Source organism: Phyllobates terribilis, unplaced genomic scaffold, assembly GCF_046119375.1.
Source record: "Phyllobates terribilis strain yellow unplaced genomic scaffold, ASM4611937v1 Scaffold_12__6_contigs__length_324123572, whole genome shotgun sequence".
NCBI lineage: Eukaryota > Metazoa > Chordata > Amphibia > Anura > Dendrobatidae > Phyllobates > Phyllobates terribilis.
The window spans coordinates 126,468,018-126,490,894 of NW_027362772.1; the positions used below are offsets into that span (position 1 = coordinate 126,468,018).

General features: G+C 47.0%; 1 protein-coding gene across 2 annotated transcripts in view; it reads left to right on the plus strand.

Moving 5' to 3' along the window:
• Positions 1-22,877, plus strand: part of LOC141172260 (sulfotransferase 2B1-like) — a 187,174-nt gene that overhangs the window by 58,975 nt on the left and 105,322 nt on the right. For both annotated transcript variants that reach the window (XM_073656259.1, XM_073656260.1), the window contains exon 3: positions 6,807-7,015. In XM_073656259.1, coding sequence (XP_073512360.1) covers positions 6,807-7,015 — 209 coding nt within the window. The remainder of the gene's footprint in view (positions 1-6,806; positions 7,016-22,877) is intronic.

Consider the following 22,877-nt stretch of genomic DNA (forward strand, 5'->3'; position numbering starts at 1 on the left):
GGTGGCTACTTTGAAGAGCCTAGAATATAAGACATATTTTCAGTTGTTTCACACTTTTTTGTTAAGTATATAATACCACATGTGTTAATTCATAGTTTTGATGCCTTCAGTGAGAATGTACAATTTTCATAGTCATGAAAATACAGCAAAATCTTTAAATGAGAAGGTGTGTCCAAACTTTTGGTCTGTACTGTTTATTATACATATCCATCTCAAACAGTCCTTCTGAGGACTAATCCATCTGCATTGATATCAGGCAGGCAGTGTATATAGGCAGGCAGGGTATATAGCAGACTGCAGTGCACATAGCACAAGAGGCTCCATTCCAGTTCTGCCTTCTGCTGCTGTTAGATATTTCTAGACATAGGCCCAGGTCTCAGGGGCCAGGAATAATTTTTTTTTGGATCTTAATCCTCATTATTTGCTTAAAAAACAATCCAGAGAACACCGTTGTTCTGCGCCATTTGCGTGTTGGCACTGCAGAATACAGTGAGGTTCTTTCCATATTACAGCGCTAAAAATCCAACTATTTAAAACTGTGGTTTGTCCATGACACGGATCACATATAATTGCCCTGAAAGTACTGCTATTTCTGGCATCCAATGAAATTTTGTTTCAGTGTGTCAGTGAAGCTATTGACACCAGTTTGCTGTAAAAAATGTTACCTACTGGCCAGGTATTTAATACTGTGTTTTCCCCTTCACACGGATCACATATACATTTTCAGAAAATACTTCCATTTCTGGCCTCCATTAAAAATTTGTTTCAGTGTGTCAGTGAAGCTATTGACACCACTTTGCTGTTCAAAATAGTTACCTACAGGCCAGGTATTTAAAACTGTGTTTTCTCCATCACGCGGATCACATATACCTTTTCAGAAAATACTGCCATTTCTGGCCTTCAATAAAAATTTGTTTCAGTGTGTGTCAGTGAAGCTATAGACACCAGTTTGCTGTTCAAAATAGTTACCTACAGGCCAGGTATTTAAAACTGTTTTTTCTCTGTCAAACGGATCACATATAAGTTAGCTCAAATTCAGCCATTTGTAGTGAGCGTGGAAGATATTGTCCTACATTTAAAATGGGCAAGGCACAGGGAACTGGAAGTGATGGTGATGGTGAAGGGGCATGCAGAGGCCGAGGCCGTGGGTAAGGTGAAATTGTGCCACAACAAACACCCACATCTTCTCGCTCGACCTTCCTGTCCCAATTAACAGGGGACTGCAGAACACCACTATTGAACACAGAGCAGTGTGAAAATGTTTTTGGTTGGATAGCAGATAATGCTCCCAGTCACTTAGCCACCACCTCCACCCTGTCTTCCACACAGTCCAGTCTCAGTAGCCATGAGTCTGGACCGTCTATCCCTCACCCTGAACCTCCTTCCTCCCACCATGCCGAGTGCCCAGAGGCAAATGATCCCACACTTGGACACTTCAAAGAGCTGTTCACTTTTCCATTTATAGATTCGGGCCTCTCGCCTGGTCCACTTGAAGCGGGACAAGAGGAAATCGCATGTAGCAATGCCCAAATATTTGAGCAGCCATGGTCACATGAAGGCGACAGTGGGAAAGTGTCACAAGAGGTGGACGATGATGAGACACAATTGCCAGAAAGTCAGGAGGAGGACCAGGGTGCGGTAGTGGAAGACGAGGTGCTGGATGATATAGTAACTGACCCAACCTGGCAGGAGGAAATGCAGAGCGAGGACAGCAGCACACAGGGGTAGGGAGGCAGAGCACCCCGACAGGCAGGAAGAAGCAGTGTGGTGGCCGCAGACAGAAGGCAGGCAACCGTTCTCCGTAACACCAACACGAAGGAAGTTGCCAGTACACCTCTTAGGTCTTCCCGAGTCTGGTTGTTTTTTAAAGACTCAGCCGTTAACCCCAAAAAGGCCATTTGCACCACCTGTCAGGCCAGCATCAGCAGGGGTGGAAAAACTGCCAGTCTGTCCACCATCAGCATGATCAGGCACATGGCAGCAAAGCACCCAACTTTGTGGGCCGAACCCCAGGGTCCAGGAACAGTGCCTGCGTGTGGCACCACTGCTTCTTCCGCTGTTGTGCATGCAAGCCAATCCCCTGTCCATGGTGCATGCGAAGATGCCTCTTGCCCTGCACTTGTCATTGCACACTCTCAAGTAGCAGCATCAGCAAGCACGTCTACGTCCTTGTACCAGTGCAGCGTTCAGTTGTCCATACCGCAGTCTTGGAAAGCAAATATGCAACCAACGCCCCGCAGGCCACACTACTAAATTCCTACATTTCGCGACTTCTTGCGCTAGAAATGTTGCGTTTTAAGCTTGAGGAGATGGAAGCATTCCGCAACCTGATGGCGGCAGCCGTCCCTCGGTACTCGGTCCCCAGCCGCCAATATTTCTCCCGATGTGCCGTCCCCACATTACACAAGCACGTGTCCCTCAACAATGCAGTTACAAGGAAAGTCCACCTAACCACGGACACGTGGACAAGTGCTTGAGGGCAGGGACGGTAAATCTCGCTGATGGCACACTGGGTTAACATAGTGGAAGCCGGGACCCAGTCGGAGCTTGAGATGGAACACGTTCTCCCAACGCCAAGGATTTCAAGCCCTAGGTCAATCAGGGTTGCCCCCACAGTCTACAGCTCCTGCATCTCATCCTCCTCAACCTCCTCCTCTTCAGCCTCCATCTCAGAAATGACCACATGAGTCACAAGCTGGAAGCACTGCAGCACTGCCTCGGCCAAGCGGCTACAGGCTGTGCTAAAGCTAATATGCTTAGGTGACAAACCGCACAATGCTGAAGAGTTGTGGACAGTTCTGAAAGAGCAGGCAGATCTGTGGCTCACACTGCTGAACCTCCTGCCAGGCATAGTTATGTGTGACAATGTCCGGAACCTGGTGACGGCACTGAGGCAAGGTGATCTCACACACGGACCATGCCTGGCCTGTGTGCTTAACCTCGTGGTTCAGCGGTTTCTCAAATCCTACCCGGAGCTGCAGGATCTGCTTGTTAAAAGGTGCCGCCTGTGTGCCTTGTTTTTAGAAAGTCACCTACAGCTTCCACCGCCCTTGCCGTGTTTCAGCAGCGTTTGCAGCTCCAGCTCACAGACTGGTGTGTGATGTCCCCACGCGTTGAAACTCTACACTGCAGATGTTGGGAAGGATTTGTGAGCAGAAAAGGGCAGTTGTTGAGTACCAGCATCAACAAGGCCATCGGTATTCAGTTCAGACTCCACACATAAGACCTCAGGAGTGGGCATAGATGTCATTCATATGTATCATCCGCCAAAACTTTGAAGACTCCACCAAGATGGTGAGCGACGATGACGCCATAATTAGCATCACCATCCCGCTTCTCTGTCTTCTGAAATGCTCTCTGCTCACAATTAAAGAGTATTCATTGCAGGCGGAGCATGATGAGATGGAGCAAGGAACCATACAGGGTGATTGCACACAGCCCAGCCTCATCTCATCCCATTGTGGATTGGGTGACAATGAGGAAGAGGAGGAGGAGGAGGAAGGACAGGAGCTAGTTTCATGCACTATAGATGGTGCTACCTGCACAGCTGTCAAACTGTCTGTTCAGCGTGGATGGCCAGAGGACAGAGAGGAGGAGGAGGAGAGCATGGTCAGTCATCCTCTTGGTGAGGACACGGAAGTCTTGCCTGTTAGTAGTCTGGCAAGCATGGCTGAGTTTATGATACGCTGCTCTTCCCATGACCCTCGCATTCTCAATATTTTGGGTGACAGTCATTACTGTTTGGTGACACTTCTATAAAAGAGTATTTATTGCAGGCGGAGCATGATGAGATGGAGCAAGGAACCATACAGGGTGATTACACACAGCCCAGCCTCATCTCATCCCAACGTGGATTGGGTGACAATGAGAGAGAGGTGGAGGAGCAGTAAGAACAGGAGCTAGTTTCTTGCACTATAGACGGTACTACCTGCACAGCTGTCATACCGTCTGTTCAGCGTGGATGGCCTGAGGGCAGAGAGGAGGGGGAGAGCATGGTCAGTCATTCTCTTGGTGAGGACAAGGAAGTCTTGCCTGTTAGCAGTCTGGCACGCATGGCTGAGTTTACGTTATGCTGCCTTTCACATGACCCTCGCGTTCTCAAAATTTTTTGTGACAGTCATTACTGGTTGGTGACACTTCTAGACCCACGCTACAAGGAGAACTTTATATCACTTATTCCTGAGGCAGACAGGTCTACCAAAATGGGGCAGTACCAGAAGGCCCTTGTTGCAGAACTATTTAAAAAATTCCCATCTGAAAATGCTGGCAGCAGAGGTCACAGTTCGTTGGCCAAACAAGGACTACAAGCGAGAGAGACACAACTCCAATCCAGCAGAGGCAGGGGAGCACTGTCAAAGTTCTGGGAGAATTTTCTCAGCACCTCCCTTCGCACAGGCCCTGAGTCACGGGGTACTTTCACAAGAAGTGCAAAGTTTGGGAAGATGCTGAGGGAGTACCTTGCCGACTGTACCAACGTCCTCTGTGATTCCTATGTGCCTTATAATTATTGGGTATCCAAGCAGGCCTACGTGGAATGAACTGGCTCTCTACTCCTTGGAGGTCCTGGCCTGCCCTGCTGCTAGCGTTTTATCAGAGCGGATTTTTCGTGCCTCTGGTAGAATAATAACTGATAAGCTCATCCACCTGTCAACTGAAAATGCTGACAGGCCGACTCTTATAAAACTGAAAAAGGGGTGGATTGGGCCAGACTTCTCAATGTTGGTATATGGAACAGTTGTGGACTTCTTTGTGTGAAGGAGGACTTTATGCTGATCTGCCAGTAGATGGCGATGTTGTGTAAAGTTTCCTTGTTTACAGCATTGTAAAAGTAAAAAGTATCTCTTGCACTTTCTGTTTTGTTCTTACTTCCTGGTGCAGTACTGTGTGACTGTGCGTTTTTCCTTTACCTCATGTTCTGAGAAGTAAAAGCTTGTTATCCCATGTAATCTGCTCTGTGAAGTTTTCTACTGCAACTGTGGGTATCCAGAAGCTGTGCAACACTCAACACCACTGAATGATAGCAGCGTAACAGACTCAAATACAGTGTCTTTTTTTGGGAGGTGTATTCCCATGCACCTTTTCACACCCACACATGGGTATACACTTCCTGATTTTGGCTATTTGCTCTTGTCCGCCTCCTTCTACTCATTCTCATCCTCCACCACCATATCACCAGGGTAACCGTGGTCCGTAATGCAACACCCACATAATTTTTTAAAGGGTGTTTATGATGCCCGTAAAAAAAATTGATACAGTATGTTCATGTATACCCCCAGGGGTAAATGTTTGTCAGCCCATACACTTAGAGCATGGGCATTACAAGTATAGGAGACCCGCTCTTTCTAATGGAAACTTGTTAAAGAGGCCCTCCTCTATGTCTCTTCCAAGTAGCATTGGAGTGCCTCCCAATTTTTGGCAGCCCTTGCATGAACTGCATAGGCAAACACAATGGGAGACCCACTTCCTAATAATGGGAACATTTTTTCATGAGGCCCTCTACGTCTCTTCCAAGGGGCATTGGAGTACCTCCCAATTTTTGGCAACCCTTGCATTCACTGCATAGGCAAACACAATGGGAAATCCACTTCCTAATAATGGGAACATTGATTTCAGGAGGCCCTCTGACCTCCACGTCTCTTCCAAGGGGCATTGGAGTGCCTCAAAATTTTTGGCAACCCTTGCATTCACTGCATAGGCACAGACAATGGGAGACCCACTTCCTAATAATGGAAACATTGTTTTCAGGAGGCCCTCCTCTAATTCTCTTCAGAGATATTGGGGTGCGTTCAAATTTTCAAAGGTGTTTTGGGGTGCGTCCAAATTTTGGGCAGCCCTGCCACTCACTGCATACGCAATAACAGTATAGGAGACCGACTCTTTAGTAATGGGAACAACAAAGCCTAGCTGGCTGATGGCTCTCTAAGAATAGTGAGGGCCAACTGCTGGCCCATTAAAAATAGTAAAGGCCGCCTGATGACCCTATAAAAATAGGCTTTGTCACTTTCAGAGTCCCTCCTTCATAAATGAAACAGGATGTGTCTGATCATGTCTCACACACCACATGGCCAAAAAAGGTTGTAAAATATTAAAATTACATTTCCCGGTGAATTAATTTGTCACAGTTGACAGGAATGCAAAAGTGCATCCAAAACGCTATGTGTGAACATAGCCCAAAGTGTGTAGGAGTATTTTTGTTTTTGGTTATTTATTTTGCCGTATATACAAGTCATTACCCTGGAAAGGATGTTCCTTAACATATTTCCAAGGAAAATTAATTTTGGTTTCGTTTTTGTATGTTTTATTGTGAGTCCGTAAAAGTGGTGTAATACCTCTGACAACATTGTTGACAGTAGTGATCTGGGAGTCAAGATGCCTCCAGGGGTCTTCCCCATGCTATTCCCATGCCATTTCAGCACTGTTCCCATCGATTTGGGCAATTTTTAGGCACTCTGCAGACCGCCAGGGGGAGCAGCCTGAAAAATGCTCGAGTTTACCATAGACTTACATTGTGCTCGTTGCTCAGGTCAAGCACCCGAGTATGCCAATGTTCTCGACCCGAGCAACGAGCACCCAAGCATTTTAGTGCTTGCCCATCACTAATTGTGATATGTTAAAAAAAATTGTGAAAAACTACAAAATACTTTAAACACAAAAAGGCTGGCTTAAAACGTTGTTCATTTTCTTATTGTATTCTCCCTTTAAGTCCATATACAGTCACCCAGTAGTTCTGCAAAATTTGAAGAAATAAACATTTTGCACAAAGTAATAAAAAATATAATGGAATGTGTAACATTTACTTCTTGTAGGTACTAACTGGATGATTGAAATCTTAAATTTAATTAAACACAAAGGAGATGTTGCAAAAAGCAATATTTTGCCTATTTACGAGAGATCACCATGGTATGAAACAATTGGATCTGAAGAAGGAATAAAAACAATGGATTCTCCAAGAATAATATCTTCCCACTTACCACAACACATTTTTGCGAAATCTTTTTCTAAATCTAAGGCAAAAGTAAGTATATTGCTTCACTTTCTAAATCCATGTGTTAGTCTCACTGGGTGAGGTGGATCCTCCAAGTACATGGTCAGGGTGTGCACCACACGGACCATGTGTGTCGGTGCAGCAAGCAGATGAGTCACGCGGAAAATAGGTTGCAGAGTTATTGGAGGCGGACGGGAGACCTGGAAAAGGTAGCAGAGGTCCTGGAGACTGCAGGGGACAGGGAACATGTACCAGAGGTCCTAGAGACTGCAGGGGGCAGGGAACAGGTAGCAGAGGTCCTTTAGGCTTTAGACAAAACAAGAAACTGGGAAGCAGGTAGAACTGGTAGAAAAGATCCTGGAAACTGCAGGCATACCAGACTCAGGAACAGTGGACGTCTTAATACTATGACACTAGTGTGTGTCTGTGTAGGCCTTATATACAGTAGGCCCAAGCAGATTATCACATGGAATCATGCCAAGCCATTTGCAATGCACAACCTGGAGCCCAACAGAGTTCAGTGGACCAAGGTGAGGAAAGCAAAGCCTGGATCCGGGAGAGGTGCATAACATCATGAACCATATGGAAGGATTATGCAAATGCAATTAAGGGTACAAAGAGGGAAAGCAGGAATGAGGAATAAGGGATAGAAAGCATTACTAAAGTCTGAATTGCTCTTTTATTTGCCTTGAGCTCAATTTTCCAAATATGATAATACATGCAACACTGATGATCCTGGAATAAATGTATATTTAGAATTAAATGATAGCTATGTCCCAATGCTCATGTGAAAGAATAGTACAGTAGTTTATTCGTAAAGTTCAACACTCCCCAAGGTCCAGGTCAAAAGCATATTCAGTCTGTATTAAGTGTTCAAAATATACAGTAAATTTTATGCAGGTGTGAAAAAATTGCTACAATGTAAGAATGTTTTTAAAAATTGAAGAATTGAAGTACTAATATTTTTTTATCAATTAGCAAAATGCACAGTGATTTGAACAAAAAAAAAAGATATCTAACTCAAATAAATATTTGTTGTGACCACCCTGTGCCTTCAGACAACATCAGTTCTTCTAGGTCTAGGTACACTTGCAGAAAGTCAGGGATATTGCAGGATGTAGGATTTTGTCAGGTGTACATGTATCCAATACTACAAAACAGGTGTTAATGACCATAATTTTCAAATGTAGGTTGAAAAAAACTGAGTCATTAACTTAAATAGAAACAGATGTGGATAGATAAAGCTAAACTTTGCTACAAAGGTGAGGTTGTAAAAGTCTGTTTCATGTCACAGGTCATTCACCATAACATGACTGAGCACACCAACAAGACACAAGGTAGTTATACTTCATCAGCAAGGTCTCTCCAAGGCAAAGATTTCAAAGCAGATTGTTTTTTCAAAATTTGCTGTTCAATCTCTTTTGATGAAAGACACATCATGTTTACTTCTCTTTGAAATGGGAAAATAATCAGAAGTGACATCAGCTCAGAACTGGCATCAATCAGTGGTACCCAGCTAAATCCGTCTACTGTGTGGAGAAGTCTGGACAGAAATGGTCTTCATGGAAAAATTAAGTCCAAAATGGCATAACTTTTCAACGTACTGTTATGGAGACCCTCTTTGTTTTAAGGAGAACTTTGGAATAGACAGTAAAGGGTCTTCACATTGCCAGAGAGATTCAAATTAAAATACTTCATCGATGAACGGAGAGAGACAGAATACATGCGACATGCATTGTCAGCAGGTAGAGTCTTCTGGTGTGGCAACAAAGACTCACCACATTTATTAGCTAGACAAAAAGGAAATACAATTGTTACATACAACTGAAAAGGAAACCGAAATTAAACTATCAGTAATAAACACACTTCCCTTGGCCCAACGTAAAACCTTCTCAGGGAATTCACAGGAAACCAGTATCTTAGTCAGACATTCCACAATGTAAGTCTTAAGCAGAGACTTCTCCGTCACCAGTTTCCGCCCATTGTCACACACGACCATGCCTGGCTGTATGTTCAGCAGTGAGATCCACAGATCAGGCTGCTGTGTTACCGCTTTCAACAACTCTGCAGCGCTGGGCGGTTTGTCAATTAAGCATGAAGCATGTTATCTTCAGCACAGCCTGTTGTTGCTTGGCCAAGGCAGTGCTGCAGTGCTGTAAGCTTGTGACTGATGTGGTCATTTTGGAGATGGAGGAGGAGGTGCATGAGCAGAACAATGTGGTTACATTGAGGTTAAATTGGTGACGCTGTTTTTTATACTAAAGAAAGATCCTATTGTTTTGTTTTTTTTTACGTTATTTTTTAAGACAAATGCATTCACCGGGAAATGTCATTTTAACATTTTACGAAAAAACAAGAAAAGGAAAGAACAGGGCGCAATGGGTGACTCAGTAATGCAATTTGTAGATGGGTGTGGGAATGGCTACTAACCTTATGGAGTTGGGCACCTCTGCACAACCCCAGTGTAAAGCTCCACAAGCTCCGCTCTGTTGGTAGCTGTCATCTGCTTTCAGCGGCGATCACAGATCCCAATCTCACGGTGGTGGGTCACGTGATCAGGTAAGTAGCGCATACCGCCGAGATGGACGCCCAGCTTCACCAACACTCCCGGCAGTGTTCTGGAGGGGTTAGGGCAGCGCAGCTTGGAAACCAGGGTAGTAACTCTTAGTTAACTTCATCCCACAGGTGGTTGAACAAGTAAATAAAGGCAGCTCTACCGCACCCCAACAGGGGGAAAAGACAATCAGTGAATATGAATAGCGGTATCAGAGCGCCAATAACAGGTCAAAAATTAATAAAAATGACTGATTTATTAATGCACACAACGCGTTTCGGTGGACAAGGCTACCTGATGAAGGTGGCCTTGTCCACCGAAAAGAGTTGTGTGTATTAATAAATCAGTCATTTTAATTAATATTTGCCCTGTTATTGGCGCTCAGATACCGCTATTCATATTCACTGATTTTAACATTTTACAACCTTATCTGGCAATGTGGTGTGTGACACATCATCAGACACATCCTGTTTCATTTATGATGAAGGGACTCTGAAAGTCATAAAGCCTATTTTTACAGGGACATCAGACGGCCCTTACTATTCTTAAAAGGCCACCAGTCGGCCCTAGCTATTGTTAGAGAGCTATCAGCCAGCTATGCTTTGTTGTTCCCATTATTAACAAGTGGGTCTCCTATAATGTTATTGTGTATCCAGTGACTGCAAGGGCTGCCAAAAATTTGGACGCAACCCAATACCCCTTTGAACAGACATAGAGGAGGGTCTCAGTAAAAAAAATGTTCCCATTATTAAGGAGCGGGTAATGCCCATGCTGTGACTGCAAGGGCTGCCAAAATTTTGGAACAACCCCTCTAAGAATTTAAAGACACATAGAGCAGGGCCACAGTAACAAGGTATGACAAGTTCCCATTAGAAAGGAGAGGGTCTGCTATACAGTTATAGGGTATGCAGTGAGTCCAACAGCTGACCTTTTTTAGCAAAACCCCGCTATGAATTTAAAGACACATTGAGCAGGGCCACAGGAACAAGGTACGACATGTCCCCATTAGAAAGAAGAGGGTCTGCTATACAGTTAATACAGTTATAGCGAATGCAGTGAGTCCAACGGCTGACCAATTTTAGGAAAAACCCCACTAAGAATTTAAAGATTCACAGAGCAGGGCAACAGTAACAAGGTACGACATGTTCCTATTAGAAAGGAGATGGTCTTATATACAGTTATAGGGTATGCAGTGAGTCCAACGGCTGACCAACTTTAGGAAAAACCCCACTAAGAATGTAAAGACACACAGAGCAGGGCCACAGTAATGATAAATTCCCATTAGAAAGGAAAGAGTCTCCAATAGTGTTCGACTATGCAGTGAATGCAAGGGCTGCCAATAATTTGGAGGCACTTGGAAGAGACGTGGAGGAGGGCCTCATAAAAAAATGTTCCCATTAGAAAGGAGTTGGCCTCCTATACTTGTAATGCCCATGCAATATGTGTATGGGCTGACAAACATTTACCCCTGGGGGGTATACATGAACATACTGTATAAAAAAATTTTTTTACGGGCATCATAAACACCCTTTAAAAAAATTATGTGGGTGTTGCATCACGGACCACGGTCACCCTGGTGATATGGTGATGGAGGATGAGGAGAAGCAGGAGGAGAAGAGCAAATAGACAAAATCAGGAAGCGTATACCCATGTGTGGGTGTGAAAAGGTGCATGGGAATACAATTCCCAAGAAAAGACACTGTGTTTATGTTACGCTGCTATCATTCGGTGGTGTTGAGAAGTCTGGCCCAATCCAGCCCTTGTTCATTTTTTTAATAGTCAGCCTGTCAGCATTTTCAGTTGACAGGCGGATGCGCTTATCAGTTATAATTCCACCAGCGGCACTAAAAACCCGCTCTGATAAAATGCTGGCGGCAGGGCAGACCAGTACCTCCAAGGCATAGAGCGCCAGTTCATTCCACGTATCCAGCTTGGATACCCAATAATTATAAGGCACAGAGGAATCACGGAGGACGTTGGTATGGTCGGCAAGGTACTCCCTCAGCATCTTCCCAAACTTTGCACTCCTTGTGAGCGTACCCCGCGCTACAGGGCCTGTGCGATGGGAGGGTCTGAGAAAACTCTCCCAGTACTTTGACAGTGTTCCCCTGCCTCTGCTGGATTGAAGTTGTGTCTCTCTCGCCTGTACTCCTTGGTTGTCCAAAGAAGTGTGCCCTCTGCCGCCAGCATTTTCAGATGGGAATTTTCTTAATAGTTCCGCAACAAGGGCCTTCTGGTACTGCCCCATTTTTGTAGACCTGTCCGCCTCAGGAATAAGAGATATAAAGTTCTCCTTGTAGCGTGGGTCTAGAAGTGTCACCAACCAGTAATGACTGTCACCCAAAATTTTGAGAACGCGAGGGTCATGGGAAAGACAGTGTAACATAAACTCAGCCATGCGCACCAGACTGCTAACAGGCAAGACTTCCGTGTCCTCACCAAGAGGATGACTGACCATGCCCTCCTCCTCCTCCTCTCTGTCCTCTGGTCATCCACGCTGAACAGACGGTATGACAGCTGTGCAGGTAGTACCGTCTATAGTGCTTGAAACTAGCTCCTGTCCTTCCTCCTCCTCCTCTTCCTCATTGTCACCCAATCCATGTTGGGATGAGATGAGGCTTGGCTGTGTGTAATCACCCTGTATGGTTCCTTGCTCCATCTCATCATGCTCCACCTGCAATGCATCCTCTTTGATTGTGAGCAGAGAGCATTTCAGAAGACAGAGAAGCGAGATGGTGACACTAATTATGGCGTCATCGCCGCTCACCATCTTGGTGGAGTCCTCAAAGTTTTGGAGGATGGTACATATGTCTGACATCCATGTCCACTCCTGAGGTCTTATGTGTGGAGTCTGAACTGAATACCGACGGCCTTGTTGATGCTGGTACTCAACAACTGCCCTCTTCTGCTCACAAATCCTTCCCAACATCTGCAGTGTAGAGTTCCAACGCATGGGGACAGCACACACCAGTCTGTGAGCCGGAAGCTGAAAACGCTGCTGAAACACTGTAAGGGCGGAGGAAGCTGTAGCTGACTTTCTAAAATGGGCACGCAGGTGGCGTACTTTAACAATCAGATCCGGCAGCTCCGTGTAGGATTTGAGAAACCGCTGAACCACGAGGTTAAGCACATGGGCCAGGGATGGTACGTGTGTGAGCTCACCTCACATCAGAGCTGCCACCAGGTTCTGGCCATTGTCACACATGACTATGCCTGGCTGTAGGCTCAGCGGTGTGAGCCACAGATATGCCTGCTCTTTCAGAGCTGTCCACAACTCTTCAGCATTGTACGGTTTTTCACCTAAGCATATTAGTTTCAGCACAGCCTGTTGCCACTTGGCCGAGGATTCCATTATGTTAACCCAGTGTGCCGTCAGCGAGATGTACCGTCCCTGCCCACAAGCACTTGTCCACATGTTCGTGATTAGGTGGAATTTACCGGTAACTGCGTTGTTGAGAGCACGGCTAATGTTTTGGGACACATGCTTGTGTATTGCGGGGACGGCACACCGGGAGAAATAGTGGCGGCTGGGGACCGAGTACCGAGGGACGGCCACCGCCATCAGGTTGAGGAATTCTTCCATCTCCATGATCCTAAAAGGCAACATTTCGAGTGCAAGCAATCGTGAAATGTGAGAATTTAATAATGTGGCCTGTGGGGCGTTGGCTGCATATTTGCGCTTGCGTTCCAAGGACTGGGGTATGGACAACTGAACGCTGCACTGGGACAAGGATGTGCTTCCTGATGCTACTACTTGAGAGTGTGCAACGACAGGTGCAGGGCAGGAGGCGTCTTCGCATGCACCATGGACAGGGGATTGGCTTGCATCCACAACAGCGGAAGAAGCTGTGGTGCCACCCGCAGACACTGTTCCTGGACTCTGGGGTTCGGCCCACAAAGTCGGGTGCTTTGCTGCCATGTGCCTGATCATGCTGGTGGTGGTCAGGCTGGTCGTTTTGCCACCCCTGCTGATGCTGGCCTGGCAGGTGGTGCAAATGGCCTTTTTGGGGTTATCGGCAGAGTCTTTAAAAAACAACCAGACTATGGAAGACCTAACAGTTGTACTGGCAACTTCCTTCGTGTTGGTGTTACGGGGAACGGTTGCTTGCCTTCTGTCTGCGGCCACCACACTGCTTCTTCCTGCCTGTTGGGGTGCTCTGCCTCCCTCCCCCTGTGTGATGCTGTCCTCGCTCTCCATGTCCTCCTGCCAGGTTGGGTCAGTTACTATATCATCCACCACCTCGTCTTCCACTTCCGCACCCTGGTCCTCCTCCTGACTTTCTGGCAATTGTGTCTCATCATCGTCCACCTTTTGTGACACTTTCCAACCGTCGCCTTCGTGTTACCGTGGCTGCTCAAATATTTGGGCATCGCTACACGCAATCTCCTTTTGCCCCGCTTTAAGTGGACCGGGCGAGAGGCCCGAATCTATAAATGGAAAAGTGAACAGCTCTTCCGAGTGTCCAAGTGTGGAATCAGTTGTCTCTGGGTACTCAGCATGGTGGGAGAAAGGAGGATCAGGGTGAGGAATATGCGGACCAGACTCACGGCTACTGAGACTTGACCGTGTGGAAGACAGGGTTGTGGAGGTGTTGGCTAAGTGACTGGAAGCATTATCCGCTATCCAATCAACAACCTTTTGACACTGCTCTGGATTCAATAGTGGTGTGCTGCGGTCCCCTAGAAATTGGGACAGGAAGGTCAGGCGAGAAGATGTGGGTGTTTGTTGTGGCACAATTTCGGCTTGCCCACGGCCGTGTCCTCGGCCTCTGCATGCACCATTGCCATCACGTCCAGTTCCCCGTCCCTTGCCACGTGCCTTGCCCATTTTAAATGGAGGACAGTATCTTCCACGCTCACTACAAATGACTGAGTTTGGAGCGAACTTATATGTGATTCGTGTGATAGAGAAACCATAGTTTTAAATACCTGGCCTGTATTTAAGTAGCTTGAACAGCAAACTGCGGTGAATTGCTTCAATGACACAACAAAGGAAATTTTTAATGGAGGCCAGAAATGGAAGTGTTTTCTGACAACGTATATGTGATCCGTTTGACAGAGAAAACAGAGTTTTAAATATCTCGCCTGTAGGTAAGTAGTTTGAACAGCAAACTGCTGTGAATGGCTTCAATGAGACACTAAAGGAAATTTTTAATGGACGGCAGAAATGGCAGTATTTTCTGACAACATATATGTGATCCATGTGATGGAGAAAACACAGTTTTAAATAGCTGTATTTCTAGCACTCTAATATGGAAAGGACCTGGCTGTATTCTGCAGTGCCAACAAGTAAATGGCGCACAAAAAATGGTGTTCTCTGGGTTGCTTTCTAAGCAATTAATGAGAATTAAGATCCAAAGAAAAGTATTCCTGGCCCCTGAGACCTGGGCCTTTGTATAAAAATGTCTAACAGCAGCAGAAGGCAGAATTGGAATGGAGCCTCTTGTGCTATATGCACTGCAGTCTGCTCTATACACTGCCTGCCTATACACCCTGCCCGCCTGATATCTCTGCAGATGGATTAGTCCTCAGAAGGACTGTTTGTTAAGATGGATATGTGTAATGTACGGTTTTTCTCCCTACACTACCTAATACACGATCAAATCTCTCCCTGACACAGCAGCAGCTCTCCCTACACTGTCTGATCCGGAGTGATTGTGACGAGCATGGTGGCGCCAGGTCTGATATTTACCTGATGACGCTGTGCTGCAAGCCAATCACTGTAATTCCCACAACCAACATGTCTACGGCATTACAGTGCATGGCAGGCAATCCCTGCATGTTCATTGGCTCTCTAAAGAGCGCCAAACATGCAGGGAGGGGACCCGAGTTCCGGCCCGAACAACCCGGAAATACTCGCCGAGTGCTAAGCATCTCGAGCAGTGAGATGCTCGGGCGAGCACCGAGCAGTGAGATGCTCGGGCGAGCACCGAGCAGTAGCGAGCATGCTCGCTCATCACTACTATTTTCACTTCTATTTTTGAAAGACTTCTTATTTTGTAGTTTTTATAGCACACCTGTCTAAAACTTTGCTACATTATTGTATGTTCTGACGACAATTGTATGATTTAAATAGATTCTCATTTATGAGTACTCTAGTGGGAGAAACTCTTTTAATCATGTTAACAAAGACCTAATGTACAAGTCACATCACTACAATCGTAGAGTCATGGAAGTAAAAAAATAAAAAATATGTGGAAGCAGATACTAAAAATATTATGGTCCTGTAATGTGAATGAATCAACTGAACCTGTATAAGTAGAAAAATAATGTAATATATTCATATTCATATTATTCTTGCTTATGTTGTCTAAAAAGGTATCCATAATGGTATATCCAGGCCGATATTTGCCACTAGGTACCGGAGGTACAGTGCCTAGAGCAGCGGTTTGCAGAGGGCGGCGTCTGGGAGGGACAAAATTATTTTCTTTTTAATCTCCTTCCCTCCTCCAGGCGCTTTACATAAACCAGCATTTTTCTGAGAGGGAACGCGGTGCATTCATTTGTATTTGCATCTTTAAGACGCAAATACACATGATCCCTCTTGTGCGCCACCACTTCCAGGGTCAGAGAATCTGCTCTCTAACCTGGCATGCGGTGGCAGGAGACTTCATCACGCTGTCAGCATCAATGCAGAGTGCCACAGAGGACAAGCCGGAGCCTGGAGCAGGTAAGCACTTACAGAGTCTAAGATGCAGCCTTGGGAAGGAGGGGGGAGAAGCTATATGGCGAACCTGGGAAGGGGGGAGTAGTTGTATGGAAAACCTGGAGGGGGGGGGAGATATATGGAGAACCTGGGGAGGAGGGGGGGAAGTTAAATGGAGAACCGGGGAAGACGGGGGAGAAGGTAAATGGAGAACCTGAGGGAGGGGGTGAAGAGGAGAAGCTATATAGAGAATCTGTGAAGGGGGGGGAGACACTGTACTAAGAAACTGAGGAGGGGGAAGAAGCTGTAATGAGAACCTTGGGAGGTGGGGCAGAGGCCATAAGGAGAAGCTATATGGAGAACCTGTATGGAGAACCTGGGGAGGAGGGAGAAGCTGTACGGAGAGCCTGTATGGAGAACCTGGGTGGGGTGTATGGAGAATCTGAGGAGGGGTGGAGAAGCTGTATGAAGAATCTGGGGAGGGGGGGGAGATAAATGGAGAACCTGGGGGGGAATTGAGTGGAGATCCTGGGGAGAGAGGAGAAACTGTATGGAGAAACTTGGGAGTAGGGAGAAGATGTATGACAAATCTGGGGAGGTGGGAGAGAAGACATTTGGAAAAGCTATATGAACAACCTGGGGAGGGACGGGGAACTATATGGAGAAGCTATATGGAGAGCCTGTATGGAGAACCTGCAGAGGGTGGGAGTAGTTATATGGAGAACCTGTATTGAGAACCTAGGGAAAGGGGAGAAACTATATGGAAAAACAGTATAGAGAACCTGAGGAGGGGGGAGAAGCTATATAGAGAACCTGGGAAGGGGAGAAAGAAGCTATATGGAGAACCTGAGGAAGGAGGGGGAGAAGCGAAATGGAGAACCTGTGAATGGGTGGAGAAGCGAAATGGAGAAGCTATATGGAGAACCTGTATGGAGAACCTGGCGGAGGGGATCTATATGGAGAACCTGGTGATAGAGGGAAAGATAAATAGAGAACCTGAGGGGGGTGAAGGGAAGAAGCTAAATAGAGAAGCTATATGGAGGGTCTGTATGGAGAACCTGGAGAAGGGGGACCTGTATGTAGAATAAAGTGGGGTGGGAATAAGCTGTATGGTGAACCTGGGGAGGTGTAGGAGATGCCATATGGAAAAGCTATATGGAGACTTTTATGGAGAACCTGGGAAGGGGGGAGAAGCTAAATGGAGATCCTGGGAAGGGAGGGAAGCTAAATGGAGGACCTGGGGTTGAAGGGGAGAAGCTATATGGAGAACTTGGGGAGGTAGGGGGAGACACTGTTTGGAGAATCTGGGGAAAGGGGAGAAGTTGTATGGAGGTGGGGTAGAAGCCATATAGAAAAGCTATATGGAGAACCTGTATGCAGAAACTCGGGAGGGGGGGGAGCTGTATGGAGAATCTGGGGAGGGAGGGAAGCTGTATGGAAAACCTGGGGAGGAGGAAAGAAGTTGTTTGGAGAACCTGGGGAGGAGGGAGACACTGTATGGAAAATCTGGGTGGAGAAGCTATATGGAGAACCTGGGGAGGATTAGAATTTGTATGGAGAACCTGTGGAGATGGGAGAGAAACCATATGGAGAAGCTATATGGAGAAACTGGGAGGGTGCAGAAGCTATATGGAGAACCTGGGGAGGATTAGAATATGTATGGAGAACCTGTGGAGATGGCAGAGAAGCTATATGGAGAAGCTAAATGGAGATACTGGGGAGGGTGCAGAAGCTATATGGAGAAGCTATATGGAAAACCTGGGGAGGGGGGAGAAGCTATATGGAAAACTATATGGAGAACTTGTATGGAGAACCTGGGGAGGGGGGATAAGCTATATGGAGAACCTGGGGAGGATGGGAGTGGCTATATGGGGAACCTGTAAGTAAAACCTTGGGCGGGGAGAAGCTATATGGAAAACCTGTATGGCTAAACTGAGGAGAGGGAGCTATATGGAAAACCTGGGGAGGAGGGAAAGAAGCTGTATGGAGAAGCTATATGGAGGACCTCTATGGAAAACCTGGTGAGGGTGGAGGGAATCTATATGGAGAATATGGTGATGGGGGAAGCTAAATGGAGAACCTGGGGGTGAAGGGGAGAAGCTATATGGAGAGCCTGTATGGATAATCTGAGGGGAGAAGCTATATGGATAACCTGTATGGAGAACCTGGGGAGAGGGGGGAAAGATGTATGGAGAACCTTGGGAGAGGAGGAAGTTGTATGGAGAACCTGGGGATGTGGGTTAGAAGCCATATAGAGAAGCTATATGGAGAACCTGTATGGAGAACCTGGGAAGGGGGGGAAATCTACTGACTAGCCCAGGGGATGGGGATGACTCGGTACCCGGGCCTTTGCCTGGCCTTGGGGATGTCACGGTGGTCGGCTCCGGGGCCCGTACCCTGGGGTCTCTTCTTTAAAAGAGTGGAAATTTATTCATTTTTAAGAAAAGTTCGTGACGCCACCTGTGGCTTCTGGTGAGAATCACCAGCGCTGCGCAGTCCACTGAGGCCAGTGAAATGGCAGCTTGCCGCGCTTCACCGATCTTATGGCGCCGGCACACCTTAAGCTCCCTATTCTGAGCTTCAACTGAGTCTGGACTGTGCTCCACTGCAGACTAACCTCTCTCAGGCTTCTCTACTGCAGGAGCTCCTCAGAGGAACTGCTGAATCACTCTCTGTCGACTCCAGACTGAACTGCCTGGCTCCACCTTCCCTATTTATATCCCTAACGGGCTCCCTCTGGTGGTCTGAGGTGGAAGGTGAAGATGTGTGAATGTTTATGGGGGCCTCTTGTGGAGGAATCCATCAATGCACTCTTCCAGGATCTGTGATACCAAGCGCAGCTGGGCGTCACACTACATGGAGAAGCTGTTTGTAGAACCTGAGGATGTGGGGGAGAAGCAATATGGAGAACCTGTATGGAGAACCTGGTGATGGAGAGGAAGCTAAATGGAGATCCTGAGAAGGGAGGGAAGTGAAATGGAGAAATTGGGAGTGAAGCGGAGAATTTATATGGAGAACTTGGGGAGATGGGGGAGACACTGTATGAAAAACCTGGGGAAAGGGGAGAAGTTGTATGGAGAATATGGGGAGGTGGGGTAGAAGCTATATAGAGAAGCTATATGGAGAACCTGTATGGAGAACCTGGGGAGGGGGGGGGGCTATATGGAGAACCTGTATGGAGAACCTGGAGAAGGGGGAGAAGCTATTTGGAGAACATAGGCAGGATGGGGGAGAAGCTAAATGGAAAACCTGGGGTGAGAGGGGAGAAGATAGAGAACCTGAGGAAGGGGGTGAAGGGCAGAAGCTATATGGGGAATCTGTGAAGGGAGGAGACACTGTATTAAGAACCTGGGGATGGAGAAGAACCTGTATGGAGAACCTGGGGAGGGGGGGAGAAGCTGTATGGAGAACCTGGGAAGTGGGGTGAGCTGTATGGAAAACCTGAGGAGGGCGGAAGAAGTTGTATGGAGAACCTGGGAAGGGTGGAATCTCTATGAAGAACCTGGGGAGGGGGGAGAAGCTTTATGGAGAACCTGGGAAGGAGGAGTAGCTGTATGGAATGCCTGGGGAGGGGGGAGAAACTGTATGATGAACCTGGGAGGTGTGGGAGAAGTTAAATGGAGAACCTGAGGAAGGGGAGAAGCTATATGGAGAATCTGTGATGGGGGCGAAACACTGTAATAAGAAACTGAGGAGCGGGAAGAAGCTGTAATGAAAACCTTGGGAGATGGGGAAGAAGCCATATGGACAACCTGTATGGAGAACCTGGGGAGGAGGGAGAAGCTATAAGGAGAGTCTGCATGGAGAACCTGGGGAGGGGGGGGTTTATGGAGAATCTGGAGAGGGGGGAGAAGCTGTATGGAGAACCTGGGGAGAGGGGGAGAAGCTAAATGGAGAACCTGGGGGAAAGTTGAGTGGAGAACCTGGGGAGGTGGGGGAGATGGCATATGGAAAAGTAATATGGACAACCTGGGGAGGGGGGGCTATATGGAGAAGCTATATGGAGAGCCTGTACAGAGAACCTGGAGAGGGTGGAAGTAGTAATATGGAGAACCTGTATTGAGAACCTGGGTAAAGGGGAGAAGCTATATGGAAAAACTGTATAGAGAACCTGGGGAGGGGGGAGCTATATGGAGAACCTGGGAAGGTGGGAAAGCTATATGGAAAATCTGGAGAGAAGGAAAGAAGCTATATGGAGAACCTGAGGAAGGAGGGGAGAAGCTAAATGGAGAACCTGGGGATGGGAGGAGAAGCTGTATGGAGAACCTGAGAGGGGGAGGAGAAGCTGTATGGAGAACCTGGGTAACTGGGGAGAAGCTAAATGGAAAACCTGGGGAGAGGGGGGAGAAGCTAAATAGAGAACCTGAAGAAGGGGTGAAGGGCAGAAGCTATATGGAGAACCTGTGAAGGAAAGAGACACTGGTATTAGGAACCTGGGGAGGGGGAAGAAGGTATATGTAGAACCTAGGGAGGATGGGGAAAAGCTATATGGAAAATCTGTATAAATAAACTGGGGAGAGGAGGCTATATGGAAAACCTAGGGAGGGGGGAAAGAAGCTGTTTGGAGAACCTGGGGAGGGGGGAGAAGCTAAACGAAGAACATGAGGAGAAGAAGCTGTATGGAGAACCTGGGGATGGGGGTGAAGCTGTATGGAGAACCTGAGGAGGGGGGGTAAGCTCTAGAAGAGATCTGCATTAAGGAATGGGCAAACATACCAGCAGTGTGTGCCAACCTTGTGAAGACTTACAGAAAACGTTTGACCTCCGTCATTGCCAACAAAGGATATAAAACAAAGTATTGAGATGAACTTTTCTAATTGACTAAATACTTATTTTCCAACAAAATGTGAAAAATAATTTCTTCCCAAATCAGACAATGTGATTTTCAGGATTTGTTTTCTCATTTTGTCTCTCATAGTTGAGGTCTACCTATGATGTCAATTACAGGCCTCTCTCATCTTTTTAAGTGGGAGAACTTGCACAATTGGTGGCTGACTAAATACTTTTTTTCCCCACTGTATATGGAGAACTTGGGGAGATGGGGGGGAGACACTGTATGGAGAAACTGGGGAAAGGGGAGAGGTTATATGGGGAATATGGGGAGGTGAGGTAGAAGCCATATAGAGAAGCTATATGGAGAATCTGGGGTGAGAGGGGAGAAAATAGAGAACCTGAGCAAGGGGGTAAAGGGCAGAAGCTATATGGAGAACATGTGAAAGGTGGAGACACTGTATTAGGAACCTGGGGAGGGGGAAGAAGCTGTATGTAGAACATGGGGAGGTGGAGGAGAAACCATATGGAGAAGCTATATGGAGAACCTGTATGGAGAATCTGGGAACAGTGGAATCTGTATGGAGAACCTGGGGAGGGGGGGGAGAAGATGTATGGAGAACCTGGGAAGGGGGGGCTGTATGGAAAACCTGGGGAGGGTGGAATATCTATGAAGAACCTGGGGAGGGGGGAGAAGCTGTATGGAGAACTTGGGAAGGGGGGGTAGCTGTATGGAATACCTTAGTAGGGGGCAGAAGCAGTATGGAGAACCTGGGGGCTACTGTATGATGAACCTGGGGAGGTGGGGGAGAAGCCATATGGAAAAGTTATATGGACAACCTGTATGGAGAACCTGGGGAGTGGGGGAGAAGCTATATGTAGAAGCTATATGGGGAGCCTGTATGGAGAACCTTAAGAGGGTGAGAGTAGTTATATGGAGAACCTGTATTGAGAACCTGGGGAAAAGGGAGAATCTATATGGAGAACCTGAGGAGAGAGGGGGAGAAGCTAAATGGAGAACCTGGGGAAGGGAGGAGAAGCTGAATGGAGAACCTGAGAGGGGAATGAGAAGTTGTATGAAGAAGCTATATGGAGCACCTGTATGGAGAACCTGGGGAGGAGGGGATCTATATTGAGAACCTGGTGATGAAGGGAAGTTAAATGGAGAACCTGAGGGGGGGTGAAGGCGAGAAGGTATACAGAGAATCTATATGGAGAGCCTGTACTCTGTACTCAGTAACCAGCCGCCACTATTTCTCCCGGTGTGCCATGCATTACACAAGCACATGTCCAAACACTTTATCTGTGCGCTCAACAATGCAGTTATCGGGAAAGTCCACCTAACCACGGACACGTGGAAAGTGTTTGTGGGCATGGACGGTACATCTCGCTGATGGCACACTTGGTTAACATAGTGAAAGCAGGGACCCAGTCCGAATCTTGGGATGGAACACATCCTCCCGATGCCAAGGATTGCGGGCCCTAGGTCAATCAGGGTTGCCTCCACAGTCTACAGCTCCTGCACCTCATCCTCCTCAGCCTCGTCCTCCTCTTCAGCCTCCATCTCCGAAATGACCACATCAGTCACAAGCTGGAAGCACTGCAGCACTGCCTTGGCCAAGCGACAACAGGCTGTGCTGAAGCTAATATGCTTAGGTGACAAGCCACACAATGCTGAAGAGTTGTGGACAGCTCTGAAAGAGCAGGCAGATCTGTGGCTGAACCTACAGCCAGGCATGGTTGTGTGTGACAATGGCCGGAACCTGGTGACAGCTCTGAGGCGAGGTGAGCTCACACAGGTACCATGCCTAGCCCATGTGCTTAACCTCGTGGTTCAGCGGTTTCTCAAATCCTACCCGGAACTGCCAGATCTGCTTGTTAAAGTACGCCGCCTGTGTATCCATTTTAGAAAGTCACCTACA